Source organism: Arvicanthis niloticus, chromosome 5 (genome assembly GCF_011762505.2).
Source record: "Arvicanthis niloticus isolate mArvNil1 chromosome 5, mArvNil1.pat.X, whole genome shotgun sequence".
Classification (NCBI taxonomy): domain Eukaryota; kingdom Metazoa; phylum Chordata; class Mammalia; order Rodentia; family Muridae; genus Arvicanthis; species Arvicanthis niloticus.
In genome coordinates, this window is record NC_047662.1 from 8,392,570 (window position 1) to 8,416,836 (window position 24,267).

The following is a 24,267-nucleotide window of genomic DNA, read 5'->3' on the forward strand; positions in this document are numbered from 1 at the left end:
GTGTGAAGAAAAGGGATTTGTGAGTCCAAATGTGTGTGGAGCTTTGGGTATAACCGGTCTCCACGTCTGAGGAGGGCAGGACCCACTCACAATGCCTCACATATGGTGGGTGTTTATGGAGGCTCTTCTTGTTGTTCTTGTTTTTTCGAGACAGGGTTTTTCTGTATAGTCCTGGCTGTACTAGAACTTAATCTGTAGTCCTGTAGACCAGGCTGGCCCTGAATTTTCAGAGATCCACTTGTCCCTGCCTCCTGAGTGCTGAGATTAAAGGCCTGCACCACTATGTCCACGGAGTCTCTTAACCCTTTTAAATTCTACCATTCCAGCCTAGTACATGGAGCTGGGACTGCCCACTGGTGCCTACTTGCTGCATAATCAAGGTTCTGGGAGACCTGGCTTGTCAGTGTAGAGGCATTTAGGTTCTTTTCCCTCTGGGACACCAAAGAACAATACTAGGCCGACTTGCAAAACTGAGGCAGTCTGGGGCCTGTTCTGTGCCTCAGGAACCTCCAGAGAGGAGCTGGGGAGGATGGTGACTCCCGAGCAGAGATGGTAGTGGGTGACCTTCTGTTATTGCGTTTATCCCTTGTGCTTGCTGAGCCTTGTGGATCGGCTTCCCCACAACTGCCCTGCTCATGCACACCTGTCTGCCCTGTCCCAGGTGCGGCGGCAACACATGGAACGCTGCACCAGCTTTCTGGTGGATGAGCTGGGCGTGGTGGATCGAGCTCAGGCTGGGGACCGGATCTTCTTCGTGTCTGCCAAGGAGGTGCTCAGTGCCAGGGTCCAGAAAGCCCAGGGCATGCCAGAAGGAGGTAACCATGCGAGCTGCTGGCTTCCTTTTTCTCGGTATTTGTAATGTTGAGTCTCTCACTGGGTCTGTTGATGGAAACTGTTCTGGCAGTGAGGTGGAGAGCAGAGCCTGGAGGGAGGTTCCTGTTTCTTAGACTCACCTAGGAGACTCCCCCGGCCATGGCTTTGAGGGCATTACCAGAGGGGCTTACCTGAGAAGGGATGACTTCCTGAATGTGAGCTGCAGCCTGTCATGGGCTGAGTCCCAGACTGAGTTAAAAGGAGAAAGCCAGCCGAGCACCCCTTTCCTTCCGTGTGTGCTCAGTGAGGTTTGGCAAGAAGCCTCAAGTTCCTGCCGCTGTTCCTTTTCTGCCACGATCCACTGTCTCCCCTCAAACTGAGAGCCAGAATAAGTCTGCCTTCCTCCCTTAAGTTGCTTCTTGGCAGGTGATTTGGTCACAGGGCTAGAAAAGTAACCCAGAGAAGGGGTCTCCCCAACTCACTCACTGTACATAGTTTCCTCACCTCACTGCCTTTCTCCTAGGGGGCGCTCTGGCAGAAGGCTTTCAAGTGAGGATGTTCGAGTTTCAGAACTTCGAGAGGAGATTTGAGGTAAGGCTTTGATTCTGTATGTGGTACTTCTGTCCTTCCAAGCTCTCTCTAGCCTGGCTGTGAAAGGACTGCCTAGCCCTTGGAGGTGACGGCCCCACCTCCCTCAGTCCCTCTGTCTGTTGTAGGAGTGCATTTCCCAGTCTGCAGTAAAGACCAAGTTTGAACAGCACACAGTCCGGGCCAAGCAGATTGCAGAGGCCGTTCGTCTCATCATGGATTCCCTACACATTGCAGCTCAGGAGCAGCGGTGAGAGCCCACGCGTGTGACCAGAGCCCGCGTGTGTGACCAGAGCCCGTGTGTGTGATCAGAGCCCGTGTGTGTGACTAAAGCCCACATGTGTAACCAGGGCCTGTGTGTGTGACCAGAGCCCTAATGCTGAGCTGAGTCCATGGGCTCACACCCAGGCCACATTAGAGACACCTAGTCACACTGGTCATCCCACCCAGCCTGTACAGTAAGGCAGGCTCTTTTGTTGGAGGGCTTGGCCTTTGTGTTTGTTTTTAATTTTCATTAGTATGGGGTTCAGAATTAAGGCCTTTTTTCAGCTAGAAAGGTACTTTACGACTGGGTTGCAGCCCTGGTCCAGGGTTTTGTTTTGTTTTATTTCCAGTAGATTCTTACTATGTAGTCCAGGTTAGTCTTGAACTCAGGACCCCACTCCAACATACCATATTCTACCTGAACCTACCTATTTTTGTTTGTATGTATGTATGTGAGACAGGGTTTCACTATGCATCTCTGGTGGGCCTAGAACTCTATATGTAGACCAGGTAGCCTTGAACTCAGATCTGCCTACTTCTGCCTCATGAGTGCTGGGACCAAAGGGACATTAAATCGTGGTGGAGTGCAAGAGATAAGCTCAGTTTGCAGAGGCTTACCTAGTACGTAGGAACCCCAGAGTCATCTCCAGTACACACATATGGCCGTGGTAGTGACATCCTATAATCGGAGCATTTTAGAGATGAAGTCAAGATGTAGGAGGATCAGCAGTTCAGTGTCATTCTTGGGTGTATAGTAAGTTTGAGGCCCACGTAGGATTGATGGGATCCTGTAAAACAGAAAGAAAAAAGAAAAAAAAAAAAAAAAGAAATTTAAAGCACAGGAAATCATATACAAATAATTCGCTTCTATTGGAGAGATTAGACAGTGTTGGCCCCAAGTTAGAACAGAAAAGGAGTTAAGTCACCTTGATTCTGTGGTCCCACCCAGTCCTTAGGGGTGATAGTAGGCGTGTGTGCTCCCCCTCCCCAGATTAAAGATACTTCCTGAGTAGAGCATAGAAAGATTGTAGGCTGCGGGGCATATGCCACACGTGTTGAGGCATGGCACTACCTGTGTTGACAATGTACCTGCTGCTTTTGCCACCCAGCCTGGTTTCCTTCCCATTAGTTCTTGTTGGGACACTAGACATGGGTGCTGGGAACTGACCGTGAACTCTTACCCAGTGGCTCATCGAGTCATGGATACTCTCCAGAGCATCTGCTGCTCCTGCCTGGAGGACCTCCCATTTCTGTAGCTCTCGCCACAGTTGAGATGGACAAGTGGAACATTCTTTTGTTGTTGTTACTTTGTTTAAAAAGTTTTCACAGTTATTTTTGATCCTGTGTCTTTGGCATGGTATATATGGTGGTCAGAGGCCAGCTTTGTGGAATCAGATCTCCTTCCACCTTTACCTGGGTTCTAGGGACTGAATCAGGCTTGCACAGCCAGTGTTTGATCTGCTGAGCCGTCTTGCTGAGTTGTCAAGTGTTCTTTTCCCATATTAGTTACAGAGCTGTTTCTAACTCTCCCCCCTTTAGATCCCTTTCTTCTCTGTCACCATCCATTCTCCTGAGGGATGAGTGGCAGACAGAGTGGCCTGGGTGTTTCCAGCTTCCCCTGGCTCCTCTGCTTGGTCTCTGGGCCATGGGTTTCTACACAGTGCTTCTGTTCTCTCAGGGTTTACTGTCTTGAGATGCGGGAAGAGCGGCAAGAGCGACTGAGGTTCATTGACAAGCAGCTGGAGCTCCTGGCTCAAGACTATAAGCTACGTATTAAGCAGATTACAGAGGAAGTGGAAAGGCAGGTGAGGGTGAAGCTCTGTGTGGACACTCGGACCGAAGTCAGCTCTCAGTGGCAGCAAACACCAAGAGCAAGGCACCTAAGCCTTCCCCAGCTTTCTGTGGCCCTGATTCAAGAATATAGTTTCCCCTGGGCCTCCTTCCAGGGCCATTTTGATTGCCCGTTTTCTTCCACTTCTGTGGCTTCAAATCAAGAGGAGCTGGGGAGACTGTAGGGTATGGGGACAGGTGTAGTTAACTGCAACTCCTCTGCAGACGCTAAGCTCAGTCCTCCTGATGCTAACTGTGCCTTCCCTTGGCTGCAGGTGTCCACCGCCATGGCTGAGGAGATCAGGCGCCTCTCTGTGCTGGTTGATGAGTACCAGATGGACTTCCACCCATCCCCAGTTGTCCTCAAGGTTTATAAGAATGTGAGTGAAGCCACCTGTGCTCTTGGCAGGGACCATGGGGCACAGTTACCATGCAGACAGCAACTCAGTCTTAGCTGCTCTGTCTCAGCGTCCCTGAGTGGAAGTAACAGCCAAAGACATGAGGTCCAGGCTTCCTTTGCTTCTTTGGTTAGCTGGCAGAGGAAGTCTGGTTGAACACCCCCACAGATTCTTGCTGTGGTGCCTCGTCTCGTAACCCTTCTTTTCTGGAGGCAGGAACTGCACCGCCATATAGAGGAAGGCCTGGGCCGGAACATGTCTGACCGCTGCTCCACAGTCATCGCCAGTTCACTACAGACTATGCAGCAGGACATGATAGGTCAGTGCCACAAGGGACCTGGAGTCTGTGGGGCTGCCATATCCAAGCTGAGGACATGGCTGGAGAGATGGCTCGGTGTGTTCAGAGAGTGTACTGCTTTCATAGAGAATCTGAGTTTGGTTCCCAGAACCCATGTCACAAGTTTTACAACTGCCTGAACTTCAGATCTGTCCAGGAGGTCCTGTGCTCCTGACTTCATATGCTTCTGCAGGCATGTGCACCCACCCACCCAGATCCACACATTTAACCAAAAATAATGAATCAACTAAGATGACTTTTCCTTATCTGTTGCCTTGATAGTGATTTAACTCACTGCTTTCAGCTTCTGGGTGTGCATCCTGAATTTATTCTGTATGGGCTGACTAAGTATGGGCTGTATGGGCTTGTATACTGTCCCGTATGACTTGGTCAGCCCATACAGACTTGGGTTGCCATAGGGGACAGTATACAAGCTGAGACTTTGGCATGACTGCTGGCAGGTTTGGGAAGGTGACCTGTCAACCAGTCCCACCAGCTGATCAACTGAGCGTAGCTTCTCCACAGAGCTGCAGTGTCCCTAGCAACTGGTGTGGACTGTGCCTGAGGTTGGGTGGCCCTGATGTGATACAGGCCTGAGCTGATGTCTTCTCTCCCTGTTTTGCCCGACAGATGGCTTGAAGCCCCTTCTTCCTGTATCTGTGCGGAATCAGATAGACATGCTGGTCCCTCGACAGTGTTTCTCCCTCAGCTATGACCTGAACTGTGACAAGCTGTGTGCTGACTTTCAGGAGGACATCGAGTTCCACTTCTCCCTTGGATGGACTATGCTAGTGAACAGGTTCCTGGGCCCCAAGAATAGCCGCCGGGCCTTGCTGGGCTACAGTGATCAGGCAAGAAGCTCCTTTCCCTAGCGTGTCATGGGAGATTACCCTACTACCAGATAAGACAGTCAGCCCACTGCTGTGGTCCTTAGGGCAGAAGCCATCAGGACACTGGTCAGGATTGTTGCCATTACCAACTTGGTCTTGTCCTAATTACAAATGCTGAGGGCTGGCTGAGCTGTGGTGTGCATGCCTTTAATCCCAGGGCTTCTAAGGCAGAGGCAGGCAGATCTCTGTGAGTTTGAGGCCAGCCTGGTCTTCAAAGTGAGTTTTAGCCAGCCAGGACTATTACACAGAGAAAACCTGTCTTGGAAAATGAAGATTCTGAGTGTTTTTCTAGTGTTTGTTTAAATATGTGCTCTTCAGAACAGACCACTTGGAGTCTGGGGACATAGCTCAGTAGACAGGTGTTTGCCTGGTGTACAGGGGGCTTTGGATATAATCCTAACACAATTGAGAGGGGGGAGTTTAAAAATACTTATCTACAAACCACTACTTTAAAATATAGAATAAAAATAATTTTAAAGAGATTTTTAGAATAAAAATACATTAGGAGCTGGCGAAATGGATGAATGGCTCAGCAGTTTAGAGTGTTGTTTGTTGTTCTTGAAGAGGACACAGGCTCCACCCTCAGCACCTGCATGATGGTTTGCAACTGTCCTTAACAAAACATTCATACATATAAACTTAAAGTAAATAAATCTTAGAGGAAAAAAGCATATCATCACTTTAGATTTTAGAATAAAAAGTACATTGGAGAGCGAGGAGATGGCTCGGTGGGTATAAACACCAAACTCCAAAGTTAGTTTGCCAGCCTGGCTGAAACAGTGAGCTTCCAGTTCATTGAGAGACTGTGTTAACTCAGAAGGCTGTGGAGGAGGACACCTGACAGTCGGCTCTAGTTTCTGCATGTGAGTGCATAGAGGCACCCCTCACATACACACACTGATGCATATGCCACACATACACACACTGCTGCATATGCCACACATACACACATACACACACTGATGCATATGCCACACATAACACACATACACACACTGATGCATATGCCACACATACACACATACACACACTGATGCATATGCCACACATACACACATACACACACTGATGCATATGCTACACATATACACATACACACTCATGCGTAAAGTACTGCTTTTAGAACAGGTCCTGTACTGCACAAGCCTCGTAGTCAGCTTACATCTTGTGGCATGCCACAGTGGTCCCCTTGGACTTACAGGGGCCAGACATCCCACGATGATGCACTGAAGTGCATGCTCCCTCATGTGCCTCTCGCTCAGTCCCTGTCCTACCTGTGCAGTCCTGAGGGTCACTGAGGGTGTGCTTGAATAACAGATTTGCAGCATTCTTCTCATACCTTTGTCATCTCTCATCAGGTCCAGCGTCCTCTCCCTCTGACACCTGCCAACCCCAGCATGCCTCCCTTGCCACAGGGCTCCCTCACCCAGGAGGAGCTCATGGTCTCCATGGTTACTGGCCTGGCCTCTCTGACATCCAGAACCTCCATGGGCATTCTCGTGGTTGGAGGAGTGGTCAGTGACACTTGCTTGGGGACTGGGTGGTGGGAGGGGCCTGGGGGCTCAGTGAGTGTTTTCTGCCCTGGGAGCTGTATGGCCAGAGCCTTTCACACACAGTTGCTCCACTGAGACATCACTCAACTGATAGGATGTTCTCCCGTTTTCTGGATATGGCTTTCAGAAACCCATAGCTAGTTTGAACACTCCCCATCTGACACTGAGGCCTCTTCCTCCACAGCAAACAGGGAACAGGTTAAGGAGCAGGAGGCTCACCTGGTCTTTGAACTTCTCCTGTTCTTGCCTCTGGATGGCTCTGACCAAGCTGTGAGGAGCAGCTGGCCGTCCTCTAGTTTCTGTGGGCCTCACCGTGTTCTGACCCAAGATACTTTTCAGCCACGGTTGCTGTTGGACAGCTCTCACGCCTTCATAGACTGGAGAGGCAGAGCCGTGGGAGAGGGTGACATCACAAACACTGTCAGGAATTGCTTTTCCAGCATGTAGTACAAGATGGTCAGCCGAGGCCCCTCCCCTGGGCCGAGAGTTGCACTCTGTGGCTCTTTCCACAGATAGAGGGCCATGGTCTGCAGCACTGACCATCCATAGACCCCTTTATAGCATTTTTTTTTTTTTTTTTTTTTTTTTTTGGTTTTTTGAGACAGGGTTTCCCTCACTTTGCACTGCAGTCCTGGAGAGTCCCTGCCCTCCCTCTTGCCTCACTGGGCTCCCAGCGGCTCTGCTCCAGATTGACCATGCATCTTTACAGGTGTGGAAGGCAGTGGGCTGGAGACTCATTGCCCTCTCCTTTGGACTGTATGGCCTCCTGTACGTCTATGAGCGGCTGACCTGGACCACCAAAGCCAAGGAGAGGGCTTTCAAGCGCCAGTTTGTGGAATATGCCAGTGAAAAGCTACAGCTCATTATCAGTTATACTGGCTCAAACTGTAGCCACCAAGTCCAGCAGTGAGTGGCCCAGGGACCCGAGGGAGGATACCCCAATAGGTGGGCTTGCCACCTCCTTTCAGCCTGACCTGAGAGCCCCGAGGTCTTAGCGTCACGAGCCCTAGGACTTTGGCTGGGCAGTACCAGCTTTGCGTCCAGGGATGACAGAGGGGTCCAAGGCTTAGGTTGGGCAGGCCTCCAGTGCCCCAATATGGGAAGACATTGGGAAAATGGGGGAATCAGGGAGATGCTTCATAGATTTTAGAGGTTGCTTTGGGACTGGAAATGTAGCTTAGTTGGCAGAGTGTGTGCCTAGGATACATGAAGCCCTGGCCTTGATTCCCCAGTATCATATAGATCAGGTGTGATGTCTTAACACCTATAATCCAGCATCTAGGAGGTGGGGGCAGGAGGCTCATTCTTGGCTATATAGGGAGTTTGGAGCCAGGTTGGGCTACATGAGACCCTGTCTACATAAGTAAGTAAATAAATAAAGTTACCTTGAAGGGCATAAGCTGTGGGGTCCTAAATCAAACCCTGGCTACGGTACCTCAGTGGGTCAGGGGGACCTGTGGGGTCTCCATCTTGCATGGAGCATGGAGAAGGCAGATAGTTGTACTACCCTGCACTGCCTCTCTTTTTGTCTCTGTGTCCCAGGTCTCAGACTATATAGCCCAGCTTACTCTCAAACTCAGCAGTCTCCAGTTTCACCCTCTGGAGTCCTAGGATTGCAGGCATGAGCCACCATGCTGGGTGTTATTGATGGACCCTCTGCCTGGGGCGTGACAGACCCTGTTTGCACTAGCTTTCCCGTTACTCTTATAGCTGTGCACTAGATGGTTATTGGTGTGTTCTTTCTCAAGCGAGATCACCGATGGGGCTAGGGATACAGCGCTGCTAGAAGAGCGCTTGCCTTGCAGGAGTGAAGGCCCAATTAGTCCCTAGAACACCTCCCTCCCTTCCTTTCTTCCCCCCTCCTTCCTCTCTCTCTCTCTCTCTCTCTCTCTCTCTCTCTCTCTCTCTCTCTCTCTCTCTCTCTCTCTCTCTCTCTCTCTCTCTCGTGCATGCACACACACAGGAGGACACTGAAGCCTGGCCTCAGGAAAGGGATGCGTCCCTTCCCTTGTCACTTAGCTGATGAGCATCAGAGTTGGAATCCTGGCCTCTTGTGTCCAGGTCAGGCTCACCACTGGGATGCTGTCTGGGATGCTGTGCCTCCTGTGGTGATGCCCAGTGTCTCTGATGTGATGGGGAGCTGTTTGTGGTTTCCGCAGAGGTGGAAAGGATTTCAAAGCAGAACTGCAGGCCAGAGCAGACATGGATAGGCTCGGCTGCTCCTCTGTTCTGGGTAGATTTAACCATGAATAGAAGAATCCTGCCTCAACTACCACGTGCCCAGTTGATCTCACCTCTGTCCCCTCAGGGAATTGTCTGGGACATTTGCTCATCTATGCCAGCAAGTTGATATCACCCGGGATAATCTGGAGCAGGAAATTGCTGCCATGAACAAGAAAGTTGAGGCTCTGGATTCACTTCAGAGCAAAGCCAAATTGCTCAGGTGAGTGGCCCAGGACCAAGTGGGGGGTAGGGGGTGGAGCTTGTCTGCCACCAGAGTGGACACCAAGTGCTCTTTGGGGATTTAGCCTTCTTGTGAGATGTTTGCTCGGCACTGTTGAGTATGGGATGGATAGTGCTAGAGCTGGAGGCTCTACAGACAGTTTCACTGTCCTCAAGATGCTTGCAGATAGGGCATCATGACATCCAGGAAACAAGCAAGGCAGTGCTGTGCTGTCACAGCTCATGGGTTGTCCTCTGAACTGTAGGGCCTCAGCACTTGGCACAGCTGTCCCAACCAGTTTTTGTTACTCCTAGAAGAGTGGGTCATCAGCTCCGCAGTTTTTGTTCTATTTGTGACAGGATCTCTTTGTAGCCTTGGCTGGGCTGGAACTTGCCATATGAATGAGGCTAGTCTCAACTGCACTGAGATCCATCTACCTCTACTTCCTTAGTGCTGGGATTAAAGGTGTGTTGCCACCATGCCCACCTCAGCTCTGCTTTCTAATAGGAAAATTGGTAGCCATGGAAGCTGAGTTCCTTATCTACAGAAATGGCCGGATGGAACTTGGGGTGTAGGTGGTCTGCATTTTGGGTTTCCTTGCTCTGTGTGACAGCTGCCACCATGCCAATCATACTCAGTTTCACGCTGAGCCCAGGAGCTAGGGTACATAGCACCAGGTCTCTCCACAGGAACAGGATTGGTGGTCTCTGTAGAACTGTGAAGTTTGCTGGGATGGGGATCAGTCAGAGGAGTCTGGTTCTGGCCCTGCACTCTCAGCTTTTCTGTGTCCTGTGGTTTTTATCTGTGAGATGAGCCACATCTGAAGATAGACGTGTTCTGCTAAGTCCTCAGCCTGCTCAGGCCATGATAACAACAGTATATGGGGACCTGCACTTCCTTCTCCCTCCTCTGATGTCAGAGACCCACAGGGGACAGAGCTAGAGAAGAGACAGTCAGGGTTTGAGTTTTCTAGACATGACAGATCAGTGGACTTTCCCTCCTTTGTCTGGCCTGTGCAGATATGTCCCTTCTGTCCATCCCCAGGGATTTACTGCTTTTCCACTGGGACTCTCGGGACAGAGTGTCTGTTGCTGCTTGTAGCCACAAAGATAGCCTGAGCTGACACCCAAACCTTTATCTGTCAATCAAGAAAGCTGGCTTCCAGAGATTGAGACTTGTTCTGGGCTGTAGCTAAACTAGAAAAACCTAAAACCCACAGTGGTGGTTCACTCCTGTAATCAGAGGACGTAGGAAGGTGAGGCAGGAAGATGGCTTTGAGTTCTGTCTTAGTTCACCCCTTTTTAAAATTGCCTGGCTCTGTCCCTTTAGCTCGTGACCTCCTTTTCCTCATTTGCAAAGTGGGGAAATGTGCTATTGAAGGATTGCATGAATGCTCAGATAGGCTGGTGTGATCTGCCCCAGCGGCCATGTCTGTACAGTAATTCTGTATTTGCAGGAATAAAGCTGGCTGGTTGGACAGCGAACTCAACATGTTCACACACCAGTACCTGCAGCCCAGCAGATAGTGGGCAGCCAGGGCGGACCTGCACTGAGAAGAGGCAGGGCCGCACCTCCCGTCAGCTCTAGTCCTTGGCTGCTGCAGAGAGAAGGAAAGCACCCACTGTCTTGTACCAGTTACTCCCTACCCCCTGCAGGAAGACCCCTGGCTCATACCCTAATGGAGACCAACAAGGACTGGCCAGCTCGGCCCCAAGGAGTCATGCATGTATCTGTGTCCTCTCATCACGCTCACTCGGTTGAAAGTCACTGTGCATTTGCTAAGGTCTTCCTCAGGATGGCACCCTGCAGAATGACTGATAGGAGCCTTCACAGGCATCAGACAGGCACTCCTGCTTCCTCCAGCCTGAGCACACCTACAGAGAGAGACAATGTTGGGGGTGACTGGACTCTCCTGAACAAGTCAGGATACTTGTGGAATTGTCAAGTTTGTCTCAGAAAAACCTGTGTCTTGCATTTGGCCCTCAGCTTTAGCACTTTCTCCCACTTGCAGAGTCTTTCAGTTGTGCTTGGTGACCAGGCTCAACACACCCTGGGCTTTAGACTCGACCAGCTTGTATGGGAAGCTGGAGACCCTGCCAGCCAGAGCAAAGAGCTCAGGAGAAGGAATGTGAACTAGGGTGTCGGGTGTGGCAGTGCTGTTGGTGATGACAGTGGGATGACAAGGGACTTGCCTCCCTACTGGCCATTGAGGCCCTTGCTCTTACTTCAGCTCTTGGGCGGTAGGTCCTGGTTTATTAGTGAGAGCTTGTTTGCTCCAGGTGGTTAAAGGATGTAGCAGGAGGAATGGTGGAAGATGTGGGCTTCCTGGGTTAGTACAGAAGAGGTCTCTCTATCTGACCTCGCACTGAGGGGCTCACAAGTCTGTGAGGCACACCTCGCTAATGTTAGCTCATCCCTGCCTTGCTGCAAGTTCCCTGTGGCCACCATTCTCTGGACTGTTCCGTGCCGATGACTGCAGCTGGTAACAAACAGCATGAGAACCTGGCAGCCATTGTCCTACTGCCCCAACCCTCCGGCCTCCTCTTCTGCTCCTGAAGCTTCCCGCTGCTTGTCGTGTCGGTGCTGACCTCACTGTGGAGTGTTGAAATTGTTAATGGTCAAAGCAGGGAGGATTCCAGTCACCAAGGTTGATTGTTTTGGAAAAGCAGTTTTAGAGTGATGTATCCTTTGTAGGACAGGTAGAGAGTCTTAGAGATAAACCACTGGTCTCCAGCCCTTCCAGAAGCCCACAACCAGGAGCTGTCTGTGGGACACTGTCCTGCTGGTTGGGTGCCCCAAGGGCCATGTCCTCTCCTGGCCATGTCTGAGTGCTCACTTGCCCCTCAGTCTACCCTTTTTGCTGGGACAGTGATGGTCTTGGCCGAGGTCAGCATGTAATGGAAAGACAGTGTATTGCCAGGCTGGATAGATGGGGTCATCTCACAATGGTCAGGACAAATCAGTGTCACGTAATCCCAATGAATGTTATGTTCTTTTTTGGGGGAGGGAGGGTAGAATAAACTCATTCTTTTTCAGTATAGCCCCTGAGTAATGAATGAAGTTTTGAGCTTATATAAGTAAAGATTCATTCATACCACCAGGGAGAGCCTGTATCTGAGAGTCATTTAGCAGAGAGCACTTTAGTTTCTTGCTGCTGTTGTGTGATCTTTGCTGGGGTGCAAAAGGCACCAAACACAGTGTGTTTGCTTCTGGTATATTTAGGTGATGCATCCGCCTGGGTTACCTGTATCTCTACTGATCATACTGGAAACAAAAATAAAGCCCCAGTTGTGACCCTGTGTGAGCTCTCTGCCTTGCAGTGGTCTGGTCTGAGAAGAAAGGACATGGCCAGCCTCCACAGGCCAGATCTGGAGCAATTCTTGAACAGAGTTCTCTGTAACTCCACATTTTAATTCTCATTACAACACCAGTGACTCAGCAGCCACCCCACTTTGCCTTCTGAGAACTTACCTCTGACCTTTCTTGTTTGAAGGGCCTTTGGGAGTGGAAAAGGCCATTGCTGGGTTCCCCTTGTTCTGCTTCCCGTGTCCTCTTGATGGAGGCTCCACCGCTGCTCACCCACTTGTGTGTCTCAGAAACCCTGAGCTCAGTGTTGTGCCTGTTTAAGCGTTCTTGAACCCCAAAAGACCACCAGGGGGCAATCGCACTAAGGTCTTTATTCAAGCTCGAGCTTGGGCTCCGTCACTGATGCAGCAGGATGGGAGGGTGAAGTCCTGAGCCTTCAGCAGGGCAAGGTTTCATGGGGAATGGGGAGCAAGCGAGGGGGGTCTAGCCTGGCAAGAACTGGATGACTGTTGTAAGGGGGGCACTCTGAAGCAAAGCCATGAGCAGTCAGACCATCTGAAAGTATATTGGCTGTTGCTAGGGAGTAACTCTGGGCTGTGGCCCCCCAACAAGCTATGTGGTTCTTCCTGAACTTGGGTGCAGCTTGACTTCAGCTGCAGGTCAAGTTCTCAGGCCCTTTTTCTTTAAAAATGGAGGCAGGTCCCAAGATGGCATAGGTTTGGCCTCTCAATGGTAACTACATCCTCCCAGATTCCCAGACCACAAACTTGATGGGTCATCAAGTCTACCATGCTGTACCTAGTCTGCCACTGTCTGAATCTCTGAGACCCCGACCTCTTCCTCCTCCATCACAGCTACTCGGCGCTGATACAGGTTATTGCCACCTGCCCTATTTGCTCCCCAGCCCTTGCCTCTTATGACCTTTGGAGTTCAGCACGTGTCACACCCCAAGCACCCAGAGCCCATCCAGGGTAGAAGCTCAAGTTCTTACTTGATTCTTCAGATTCAAGTTCTTTCTCTCCCTGCCACCTCTGCTTGTCTACAAGTGTCTGTGTCTTTCCTCACCCTGAACTGATACCCTTACCATGCACACAGAATATGCATGTATCTTAGAACAGTCATGGTGCATGTGTCTCCCCTATAGAAGGGGCTCTGTAAGGGCTGGGGCTGTTCTGGTCTGTTTGAGGAGAGCAATTCTGTTTACACATTATCAGTCCAGGACTTTGGGAAAACCCAAATGCTCCTGGAAGCCTGTGGGTGGACCCAGTTATAAGATATCCAGGTGTGTGTTGAGAATTCAGCTTTGTGGAAATTGAAGTTCAGAGAAATAAGACTAGCGGATACCCTAGCATCTTGGGCTGATTGGGGAAGGGAAGGTGGAGGGTGGAGCCTGCCTTTGTACTCAAGTCTTTATTTCCCCAAGCGTATCATCTTTTAAATGTGCCCTTCACTCTCCCCTGCACTAGAAATACATGATATAGTACACGTGTATGTGAAACAAAAAGTTTAGTAAAGGTTCTGTCAGTTGCAAGTGTCTAACTGATGGCCTCTGGGTGGTGGCTGACAAGGAAGGGTGTTTTGGACCTTGCCTCACAACCATACACTGAGTTAATTTTTCTCAGGTAAGGCCAGGTCCATCTGTGCTTCATCTGCTCACTAGAAGGGGAGGGGAACAGAGGGTTGGGGTTTTAACCGTCTAGTGCTGGGGTGCCCGGGAGACCCAACCTGTCTCTGAGACATAGCAAGTTTGAGGCTGGCCATGCTGCATAGTGACTCCTGTCCTTAAAAAACAAAAAAGTGGGGGCCGTGGTGCCATATGATTAAAGAATCAGGCAGTTGATCTGAGTTTGAGGCCAGCCTGGATTACATAGAGAAAACCCTGTCTCGGGGAGGGTTGACTTGCCCAACATACAGGAGGCTCTAGGTTTGATTCCCAGAATTCCTGAGAATAAAAACTCCTGCTTTTACAAAGCTCGTCTGTGGATAAGAGGCAAGATCAATTCCATAAAATCTAGAGGTCAGAAGATGAGGAAAGAAGGTGTGGAAGGATAAAAGGGTGGGTGGTTGGAGGAGCTCTGAGCTATCGCCTGAGTTCAAACTGGGTAATGAAGTCCTTCCTGGTCGATCTGGGTAGGAGGGTGTTCTGTGGCAGAAGCAGCACGTGCAAAGGACCTGAGGTAAATGTTGGCCTTGTGGCCAACATAGAGGGAATGAGAAGGGAGGGGAAAGACAGCAGATAGGACCTAGGGGCAGAATGGTTTGGTTTTGTGAGGCAGGTGCTTCTGAGGAGAGAAAGGGGCAAGTAAGAAGAGCTGACTTACCCTTTACTAGGGGTCTGCAATGATGCTTGTGGAGACAGAGGTCAGAGTGAGGGAAGCAAAGAGAACAGCCGGGCAATGACACAACGCTCCAGGAGGGTCAATAGAGCAACACCGGTGACAAGAAGGATCAGATTCTATATATCTTTTTTGAAACACCATGATGTGTACGCCTTTTTTTGTTTTGTTTCGTTTTTTTTTTTTTTCTTTCTTTTTTTTTTTTTTTTTTTTTTTCTTTTTCTTTTTTGGTTTTTCGAGACAGGGTTTCTCTGTATAGCCCGGGCTGTCCTGGAACTCACTCTGTAGACCAGGCTGGCCTCAAACTCAGAAATCTGCCTGCCTCTGCCTCCCAAGTGCTGGGATTAAAGGCGTGCGCCACCACTGCCCGGCTGTTTTGTTTTTTCAAGACAGGGTTTTGCTGTTGTGGAACTCTGTGGACCAGGCTGGCCTCAGATCTGCCTGCCTCTGAGTCTTGAGTGCTGGCATTAGAGGCATGCATGCCCCTCCTCCCCCTTTTAAAAGCTACTCTTAAAGCTGGTGTGTGTGTGTGTGTGTGTGTGTGTGTGTGTGTGTGTGTGTGTTAGGATGGCTATGTAGACACTGAGATCTGAAGGTCACCCAGCCCCTGTCTGGGATGAAAGGTAAGCACTGACATGCTCAGTTTGTGCATGCTGAGGCTCAAACCCAGCAATCTGTGCACAATAGACAGGCCCTCAGCTGTCTGAGCAACATCCCCAGTGTGCACGCGCATGCATTGATTGACATACCGCATGATGCACATGGAGATCAGAGGGTAACTTTTGTAGTTACCCCAACTTTGTGAGGCAGAGCGTCTCTTTTCTGCTTCCAGAGTGGCCAGAGAGCTTACAGGCCATTCTCCGGTTTCTACCTACCCCCAATCTTACCATAAGGGTGCCAGAGATTCATGCTGACCCATCTCCCTGGCCCCACCATTTTTTAGGGGTCAAGGTCCCTTCTGTAGCCCATGTTGTCCTCAACATTAAAATTCTGCCTCAGCCACCCTAGTACGAGGATTGTAAGTTTGAGCTGCAGTGTGACAAGTCCATTTTTAAGAGTAGAGTCAATCAGCAGGGCATGGTGGCACACACCTTTAATCCCATAGCTCAGAGGGGCAGAAGCAGGTGGATCTCTGAGTTCAAAGCCAGCCAGAACTACAGAGCTAGTTCCAGTAGAGCCAGGACTACACTGAAAACCCTGTCTCAAAAAACCAAAATAAAAATTCAGTACATTAAAACAAAACTGTGCAGCAACCAAATGCAATCCAGTTTTGAATTTCCTTCCCCAGAAAGACCCTTCTGTAGTGATCCCCACATTTATTCTCACACCAGACACTGTATCCACTCATCTGTCTCTTCAAGTTTGCCCTTTATGACTATTCCATATAACTGCAATTATACAATATATAACCTTTGTTTTCTGTGAAGCTAGGGAGTGGATCTGATACATTTAGATGGCTGTGTGTGTGTGTGTGTGTGTGTGTGTGTGTGTGTGTTAGCCATGTTAAAGGCTGATTGTGTGTGTGGTAGCCATGTTAAAGGCTGATAGTAATATTTACATAAATGTCTTTATATGGACATGATCCTTGGTAGATACCACAGACTGGAATTTTTAGGACTACCAACCCTTTTGTGAAATAGCCATAGCATTTTATGTTCTGACCAGCAGTGCACAAATTCCAGTTTTGCCTATCCTCAGAGACGCTTGATACAGTGAGTCACTTTGAATGCCTTTGATGGTTCTTTTGCAGAAGGGGTGGACTTACAGCCTTTAAACGGGCTAAGCATGCATTTTCCAACAATTCTACAGCCCTGACCCAATAGCTCATAATTCACATAATAAATGTTTGTTTTTTTGAGACAGGGTTTCTTTGTGTAACTCTGGCTGTTCTAGAACTAGCCCTGTAGACCAGGCTGGCCTGAAACTCAGAGACTCACCGGCTTTTGCCTCCTGAGTGCTAGGATTAAAGGCACGCACTACCACTGCCTGGCTGAATATATACGTATTGGTGTCTTTCTTGATTTTAGTCTGTATGTGTCTAGTGGATGCCAGGGCAATACGAGACCCTGGCAGAAGCCATTCAAGGGTGGGAGCTGGTGCTTGAGGTGCCCATGGTAGAGAAGAATGTGGTATGCATGGTCTGGCAGGCCTCAGTGGTACAGTGTTCTGTTGAGCATTTGTACTGGGCAGAGCTCTCTAGAGGAACAGAACCAACAAATGTGTGCGTGTGTTATAAAAGGGGATTGATTTACTGGGCTTACACAATGGAGCTGGATGGTCCAGTAGTGGCCATTCATATGCTGGAGAAGCTGAGACTCTGGAAGCCACCTAATTAATCAAGGAAGGAAGCTCAACAATCCAAACCAGTTCTGACAGGCCTGGAAGGGTCTTGTAGAGGTTGGTATTAGATCCATGCTGAAAGGCCAAAGAAGCTGCAGGTGGCACCAGCAGCAGCAACAGCTGAGGCACTGAAAACATTCTTTTCCTGGTACTATTTTTCTTACATTCTTTTCCATCTGGGTGGCAGTCTGGAAGGTGCTGTCCACAGCAAGGGTGGGCCTTCCATGTCAGTCCTCTCTGAAAACATCCCCAATGACAGGAGACATCCCTCCAGTCCCAGATGTCCCCATATGCAGTCAAGGTGACAACCATTTCCAACCATCACAGGCCCACTACTTACCCATCAAGTTGACATCCAACATCTCTGTATATCATGCTTACTTTCCAGATAAAGCCAATAACTGTTGCAAGAGATTTCCCAGGAAGTCCATTCACTCCAGATAGGAGAAAGCATTGGACTCAGATGGTCCAAAGGAGCCATTGCACCCAAATTCAACTTGATGAGCCAGTGAGGCTACCTAGGCTTACAGGAACATGAGTAACTGATAGGAAGCTATACCACTGACATATGCCTTCCCCTTCCGTGAGGGAATATTACCAGGCTCCAAATCTTGTAAAGGTACCACATAAGAAACCTGCTCCCTCTTCTTCAGTGTTCCCTGAGCATTGGAGGGGGTGACACAGAAGTATGGTTTTCTTCCTTTTAGAGCTGAGCATTGGGGCACTATGACAGGGTCACTTGAATTCTCGGTGTCTGGATCCCTTGCCAGCTCCCTCAGTAACTACCACCTACTGCAAAAAAAAAAAAAGTTCCCAAGTCACCAAGACTGACAGCATCAAGAATCTATAGATATTAGTTTTAGAAGGCAGTTTGACCGCTTAGCAAAACAGCAGCACTTCCCTGTTAGGATAAGCTTCCCAGCTCAGAGCTTTTCTGCCTCATGCTTACAGTGCCAGCTATGGGTCCCTCTCCTGTGGAGCAGGGCTTAAATCCAATAGGAAAATGGTTACAGAATCAACTCTCCTGCCAATGTTTTACAAGCAGACACAGTTGCCTGTCAAATACTTTAATCTTATCCCTGTCTAGCTTCAAATGAATGAGGCTTAAACTAGGATCTATTTACTAGGCTCTGTGAAACTACTGGGGAGTAGTCCCTAATCCTCTCAATGGTAGTCTGGCTACTATCCCAACTGTGCTTCCCAAATACCCGCTGTTTGAAATTTTCTAGGTTATTTCTGCTCCAGTGGAGGTATTTCACCCTGGCAAATGCTGATGGTCTATTATGACTAATGGAGACCTCCTGTTTCCTGTCTTCTCCTCCTGTGCACTCTTCTCTCTCTCTCCTCCTCATAGTCCCTGTGACCTCCAGTCTGCTAACACAAATTCTGCCTCTCTCTAGTCCCCCCAGCAATTGACTGTCACCAGGTTTATTTAACCAATAGTTTTAAATTGGGAAGCAAGGTTTATACAACAAAGACTAGTATGCATGAAGATCCAGTCATCTTGGAGCAACCAGATCTTACGGGTACAGAATTTTTGCATTTGGATACAAGCAGCTCCATTCCAACCCCATATATTTCCCCCTTTTTTGTCTACATAAAAAGGGTCTTTCTTCTACAGTAATAACACACAGTAGGAACAATTATGAAAACGATTAGGTAAGAGTTACATTTAGCCGGGCAGTGGTGGCACTCGCCTTTAATCCCAGCACTTGGGAGGCAGAGGCAGGTGGATTTCTGAGTTCAAGGCCAGCCTGGCCTACAGAGTGAGTTCCGTGACAGCCAGGGCTATACAGAGAACCCTGTCTCGAAAAAACAAAAAAAAAAAAAAAAAAAAAAAGAAGAAGAAGAAGAAAAGAGTTACATTTAAAAAGGCCAGTCTCTATTTGGCAATCTTTGGATAAGGTATTCTACCATGTATACTACCTTGGTGAATTCAGAGTTTTTGTATCTAAATCATTTTCTATGATAATATGCATTATTAACCTAAAAACATTTTTTAGATGTAAACACCTCTTAAGTCCTAAACAACTTAAACTTAAGTGTGAGAATATAACTATCTAGTCTTCAGCCCCATCAGAGACCTCAGAAGGATTAATATTGCCTGAATATACAGGAAGTATAGGCAAGCAGCTTCCAAGGCTATAGAAAAGACAGAGAAGCCGGTTGTGGTGGCGCACGCCGGTAGGATTTGCTGAAGGAGGCAGAGGCAGGAGGATCACGAGTTCGAGGCCAGCCTGGGCTACACATTTCTTTAAAAAAAAAAAAAAGAAAAAAAGAAAAGACAGAGAAATGGCTGACGGTTCCCCAGAATTGTCTCTATAACATGGAAGCATCCATCTTCAACCTTCTGGTAGTAAGCATATCCGACAGGTATATTTGTGAAACAGGACATATGAAGGACTTGCTTACTCTGTCTTGGCAGTTAGGCAGTCGACTTTGCCTGCATTTAAGTTTGCCCATTTTGGACAGCCTCCTGTCTGCAGAGGGAAGAAGGCATTTTCTTTGCCCAGTGGCAGTTTGCCACATTAGAATCCATCTTCTAATGGAGATTCTTCAATGCTCATCCTTCCTTTTCCAAGTCAAATGGGGTGGCGCCAGGAGCTGACATGTCTCAATGTCAAAAAGGCCTTAAACTAATAAAAACATCTCTAAATGCCATTTTCTGTGGTCTCTGAGGGTTTTGATGACCATCTATCCATAGCATATCTGAACAACAAATGTTGCTTGTTTCAGGCTTTACATTATCTGTTTGACTTAGGATCTACCAGTCCGGTAACTCAAACTCTACCTCTGTCTATTCCCCCCCAGTAATTGGCTGTCACCAGTTTTATTTAACCAATAGTTTTAAACTGGGGAGCAAGGTTTATAACAAAGTCTGGAGTAGATAAGTATCTGCTCACCTCAGAGCAACCAGATCTTGGGGAAATAGAATTTAGCATTTGAATAGAAGCAGCACCAGACCAACACCCTACAGCTGTGTGTTGTGCTAATGATATTAACACAGACAACAGTAGCCTGCTTAGCACTTTCTAACACTAGGAATGCCAGCCAGCAAGAGGAAGCTTTCATCCAGTATAGTCCACGCATTATTCCTCTATGACCTAGGTTCAAAGCCTGTGATGTCTTCACCATTAGATCTTATAATCTAGTTCCTGTATGCAACCAACCAGTGGCTGTAGCCGCCCGCGGCCACAAGTCAACTGGGTTCACCTGAAAAGGGGGCTGGGAATGAAAGGGGACGGAGGGCGAGAAGAGATGAAGCCAAGACAAAGTTCTCTGATCAAGGCTCAAAGCTTTAATGTTCAGCTGTCAATTTAAAGGGGAAGGACCAGCCCACAACCCCTCCAGGTTTCAGCAGGAGATGGGTGGGATAATCCATAATCCGTTCTAGGTCACGGCCAGAGATGTCTCAAGGCAAGCCCAGGGGCAGTTCTGCTTCTGTGTTCTGTGCAGCCAAGGTGGGTAACTCCACCTAGATCCTATCACTTGGTCTGTTGTGGTAAACAAGGTCTCTTAGGCCTGCTCAAGGCTGTGGGGGGAAGGGCACAAGTGGCAATAATCATTTTGGGTTTGTGGGGCTTCAGGGACCTCATAGGAAAGTAACCCACCTCAGGCTCTAGAATCTATGTTGAAAGAAAACAAAAAAAGAAATCATCTCTGTCCTTTATGTCTCCACTGCAGGTCATCCTTCTGAATTTAAACTCTTTACCTGATGCTTTGATATTCACAGGTGGAGAGAGACAACTGCTATACGGTCCATGGGAGTCAAACCATCATCTCTTCCCAGCCACTTTTGGCTTTTGACTTATTTCTACCAAGTCCTGCAACTGAGCAGCCATGGCCCCCACTGTTAGGTCCTTTATACAGAGAAGGCTAAATACAAAGCTCTTCCAAACCTCTGGAGTCGCCCTGACGAAAGTTATCCTCACAGCCCTAGTGATGTGTACATCTTCTGGGCCCCTCCACTGCGGACAAGCAGCTTTCACACAAAGCCACTCAATCATTCCAAGTTCCTCGAGGAGTTGAATCCCATCATTAATAGAATACCATAACACATTGTCAGGCACCTCCAGCTTTCTTGTACTAGGCCATCTTTGGACCCATGCCTCAACCAACCATTCAAACAAACTCTTCACACTGTTTTCTTCAACAGTGCGGGCTATGACATTAAACTCACTATCACGGCTCAAACCACCTAAAGAAAGAAATTCGGTCTCATCCAGTATTGTGAGCCTTCCACCATTACCCCACACTCTTAAAATCCATGCCCCTGCACGTTCATTTTCCCTTTGTCCATATGACTGAGCAAGTGTTCGGAGTTCAGAGTTAGTATGGCGTTGTTTCTGACTTGTAAGGACAGACACAGACTTGGGTATGGTGACAGGTCCAGAAGTAACTAAGGATGGTGGAGACTGGTTCTGAGAAACCTCAGCTTTGTCCTGCTGTTCTTTAGACAAGGCATAGCCACTTTCCTCAGACAAAGGTGGAGAGGCCGAGGCAGTGGGCAAGTCTGCTTTCTCAGTCTCTTCAGAATCGGTGTCCTCCCACACATCTCCATCCCAGGTTACAGGATCCCATGCTTTGCCAATCAGTGCGTTCACCTTATCTGCAGACACCTTCCGAGCGGGCTGACCCGAGACCTGGGATTGTAAATCAGCTAATCTCACAATGAGGGCTTGAGTCTGCTTTTCTCCAACTTCAATCCTGCGGCGGTAGGAGAGAAGAGTCTCCTCCAGGACACACTTAGAAACCTTTAGATCATGTACGTGCATTCGGAGCTGGGAAATTTCATCTCTGAATTGGTCCCTTTCCTTTGTTACTTTATCCAGAGATGCCAGAAGCAGCTCGCCAACTGCGTCATAGTCCCTAACCTTCCAGAAATGTTCGAAAGTACTGTACACAGAGTCGTTAAATTCCTTACCGCTCGAAAAGGCTGAATCGGGGAGATCCGCCGCATTCACCTTTTCCAGCAGCTCACGCCATGGGTTAACAGTGTCCTCGGCACTATCAGGGGAGTCCTTGGCAAGTTCAGGTTTGAAGAGCCAGCTCCAGAAACCAGAAAGCGTTCGTAGGAAATTCATCTTCAGACTTTTGTTCCTCTAGAACCCGGATGCTGAGTCCTGCAAGCCTCGGATCCAACTTCCAATTCGTCCCTGGCGGGGCCTTTAAGCACGCTAGGGAGTTGCTGGTGTGGGGTCCACGTTGAAAGGTCTAAGCGGTCGGAGAAGACAGCGGAAGTGGCCAAGCAGTTTTCCCCTCTTACTTTGCTTTTTCCCGCTAGTTGGAAGGTGCCGCCCACATTGAGCGTGCGTTTTCCTCCTGTCACTCATACTGCACCTCACGCCAATCCTCCGTCCACCCGCCCCCAGACAGGGACCCGTTTCTTCGGAGAACTTGACACCAGAGCAGGGTTTTTCCTCTTCGTTACCTTTCCTCCTCTTTCATGACCCCTGCGCCCCCCCCCCTTTCTCTGTGTGTTTGTGTGTGAGAAATATCTGTTGTTGTGTGTGAAATTATCTGCTTTAAGTGTTGGAACACTTCAAGCTTTGGAGTTACGGGGCTAACGAGATAGCTCAGCAGGTGAAGACGTTTGCCTCCAAGCCTAAGTACCTGCCTTGGAGCCCCATAGGGTGGAGAGAACGGTTTGTTTGTATGTTTGTTTTTGCTTTAAGTCAGTGTCGAACATTGCAACCCTGGCTGGCCTGGAACTCTTTATAATAGTACAGGCTGGCTTTGAACTCACAGATCTGACACGTTATTTCTCCGCTGGTGAAATGAGCCAATTCAAGCCTGATTAAAATATATAAAGACAGGATTATTGGGAAGCTTGTCTCGGGCAGATGAGTTCACTGTACCCAAGGAAGAAGGCAAGAGAAGTCGCCATAGGAACGGGGGTGGGTAGAGAAAGTGGAGGAGGAGGAGGAGGAGATGGGAGAAACTAAAATGTGTTATATAGCAAAGACCCTCTCTGGGTAGGGCTGCCAAGCCCCTTAGCTGGAAAGCTGGGAGCACGGGTTGGCCAGGTCTGTTTTGGTAAAATATGCACCCCTGCCTTTTGACTCAGGGTCTGTAACCAAACAAATGCTCTTTGGACGCTAAGATTAACAGTGTGTGTAGGAGCACACCTGATATTTTGGTTTTGGTTAGCCTCAAATTCATGCTCCCTTCCCCCCTCTCCATTTCTGTCCTGTACCACCACACCCTCAGAATACATTAGACCTTTTTGAATGCTGCAAGACCCCAAGAGAAAAGATCCTGACGTTTCCAACATCCAGCCACTAAGAAGGGGAGATGCATGCTTAATGAGCTTTCTGTGTCTACTGAGAGTATTCAGCTAGGACTCCTTGTCTGCTAACAAGACAAAGGGTATTGTTTGCTTTTTGTTTCAGACTGGGACAAAGGACGGAGGTGCATGCTTTATGTATCAAAGCAGGCCTGGCCTCTTGGTTCCCACACTACTCTCTGTCCCTACCTGGCATACCCTGCCGGCAACCCTGAACTTTTCAGCCCAGGGGATGGGCTGCCCTTTCGCCAGAGGCTCCTCCCTATATAATCCAGAAGTTTGGGGTTCTTTCTCTAAATCTCTCTCCCTCCCCCTTTTCCCTTCCCTCCCTCTCTCCCTCTCTCCTCCCTATATAATCCAGACATTTTAAGCTGGCTCTCTCTTTCCCCCTCCCTTCCTTTCTCCCTCTTTCTGTCCCTCTCTTCTTTCCTCCCTCTTTCCCTCCCCCTTTTCCCTATCCTCGTTCTCCCCTTGGTGATTTCCCTGGCCTCCTTCCTTGGGGCCAGTGAATTCAATAAACCTGCCTTTAATATATTCAAATCTGGTTTGAATTGGCTTAGTTCACCAATGTAGAAATACCGTATCAGTTTGTATTTTGAGACAGCATCTCACTGTGTAGCCTGACTGTCCAGGAGTGCTCTACAAGCTGGCCTTGAGTTCACAAGGACGCCTGACCCTTGCTTACTGAGTGCTAGGATTAAAAGTGTGCACAACCACACCCATCAAATTGTATTGATTTAAAAGCTCAGTCCCCGCCAGGGCACTTTATTCCTGCTGCATGAGCTATTCTCCCCCACTCCCAACCGGGCATAGAATAGGTACTTGCAACCTACAATGTATCAGTAAACTTCGCTTCTTGAATGAAGATCGCGAGAGTAAATAA

General features: G+C 48.7%; 2 protein-coding genes across 4 annotated transcripts in view; one reads left to right on the forward strand and one right to left on the reverse strand.

The window, feature by feature from the left end:
* Positions 1 to 12,415, forward strand: part of Mfn2 (mitofusin 2) — a 29,812-nt gene extending 17,397 nt beyond the window's left edge. For all 3 annotated transcript variants that reach the window (XM_034501908.1, XM_076933767.1, XM_034501909.1), the window contains exons 9-19: positions 662 to 815; positions 1,337 to 1,404; positions 1,530 to 1,651; positions 3,344 to 3,470; positions 3,771 to 3,875; positions 4,110 to 4,212; positions 4,861 to 5,081; positions 6,479 to 6,634; positions 7,383 to 7,579; positions 8,982 to 9,116; positions 10,573 to 12,415. In XM_034501908.1, the coding sequence (XP_034357799.1) occupies positions 662 to 815; positions 1,337 to 1,404; positions 1,530 to 1,651; positions 3,344 to 3,470; positions 3,771 to 3,875; positions 4,110 to 4,212; positions 4,861 to 5,081; positions 6,479 to 6,634; positions 7,383 to 7,579; positions 8,982 to 9,116; positions 10,573 to 10,642 (1,458 nt within the window). In that variant the 3' untranslated portion in view covers positions 10,643 to 12,415. The remainder of the gene's footprint in view (positions 1 to 661; positions 816 to 1,336; positions 1,405 to 1,529; positions 1,652 to 3,343; positions 3,471 to 3,770; positions 3,876 to 4,109; positions 4,213 to 4,860; positions 5,082 to 6,478; positions 6,635 to 7,382; positions 7,580 to 8,981; positions 9,117 to 10,572) is intronic.
* An 8,322-nt stretch (positions 12,416 to 20,737) lies between these two features.
* LOC117709237 (Friend virus susceptibility protein 1) lies at positions 20,738 to 22,320 on the reverse strand. Its single transcript, XM_034503477.2, has one exon. It carries the CDS (start codon positions 22,180 to 22,182, stop codon positions 20,875 to 20,877), a length of 1,308 nt encoding a protein of 435 aa, XP_034359368.1. The 5' UTR covers positions 22,183 to 22,320; the 3' UTR covers positions 20,738 to 20,874.
* Positions 22,321 to 24,267: the final 1,947 nt, after the last annotated feature.

Excerpts from the sequence above, each read along its gene's own strand:
- LOC117709237 (XM_034503477.2), bottom strand. The coding sequence starts at position 22,182 with ATGAATTTCCTACGAACGCTTTCTGGTTTCTGGAGCTGGCTCTTCAAA.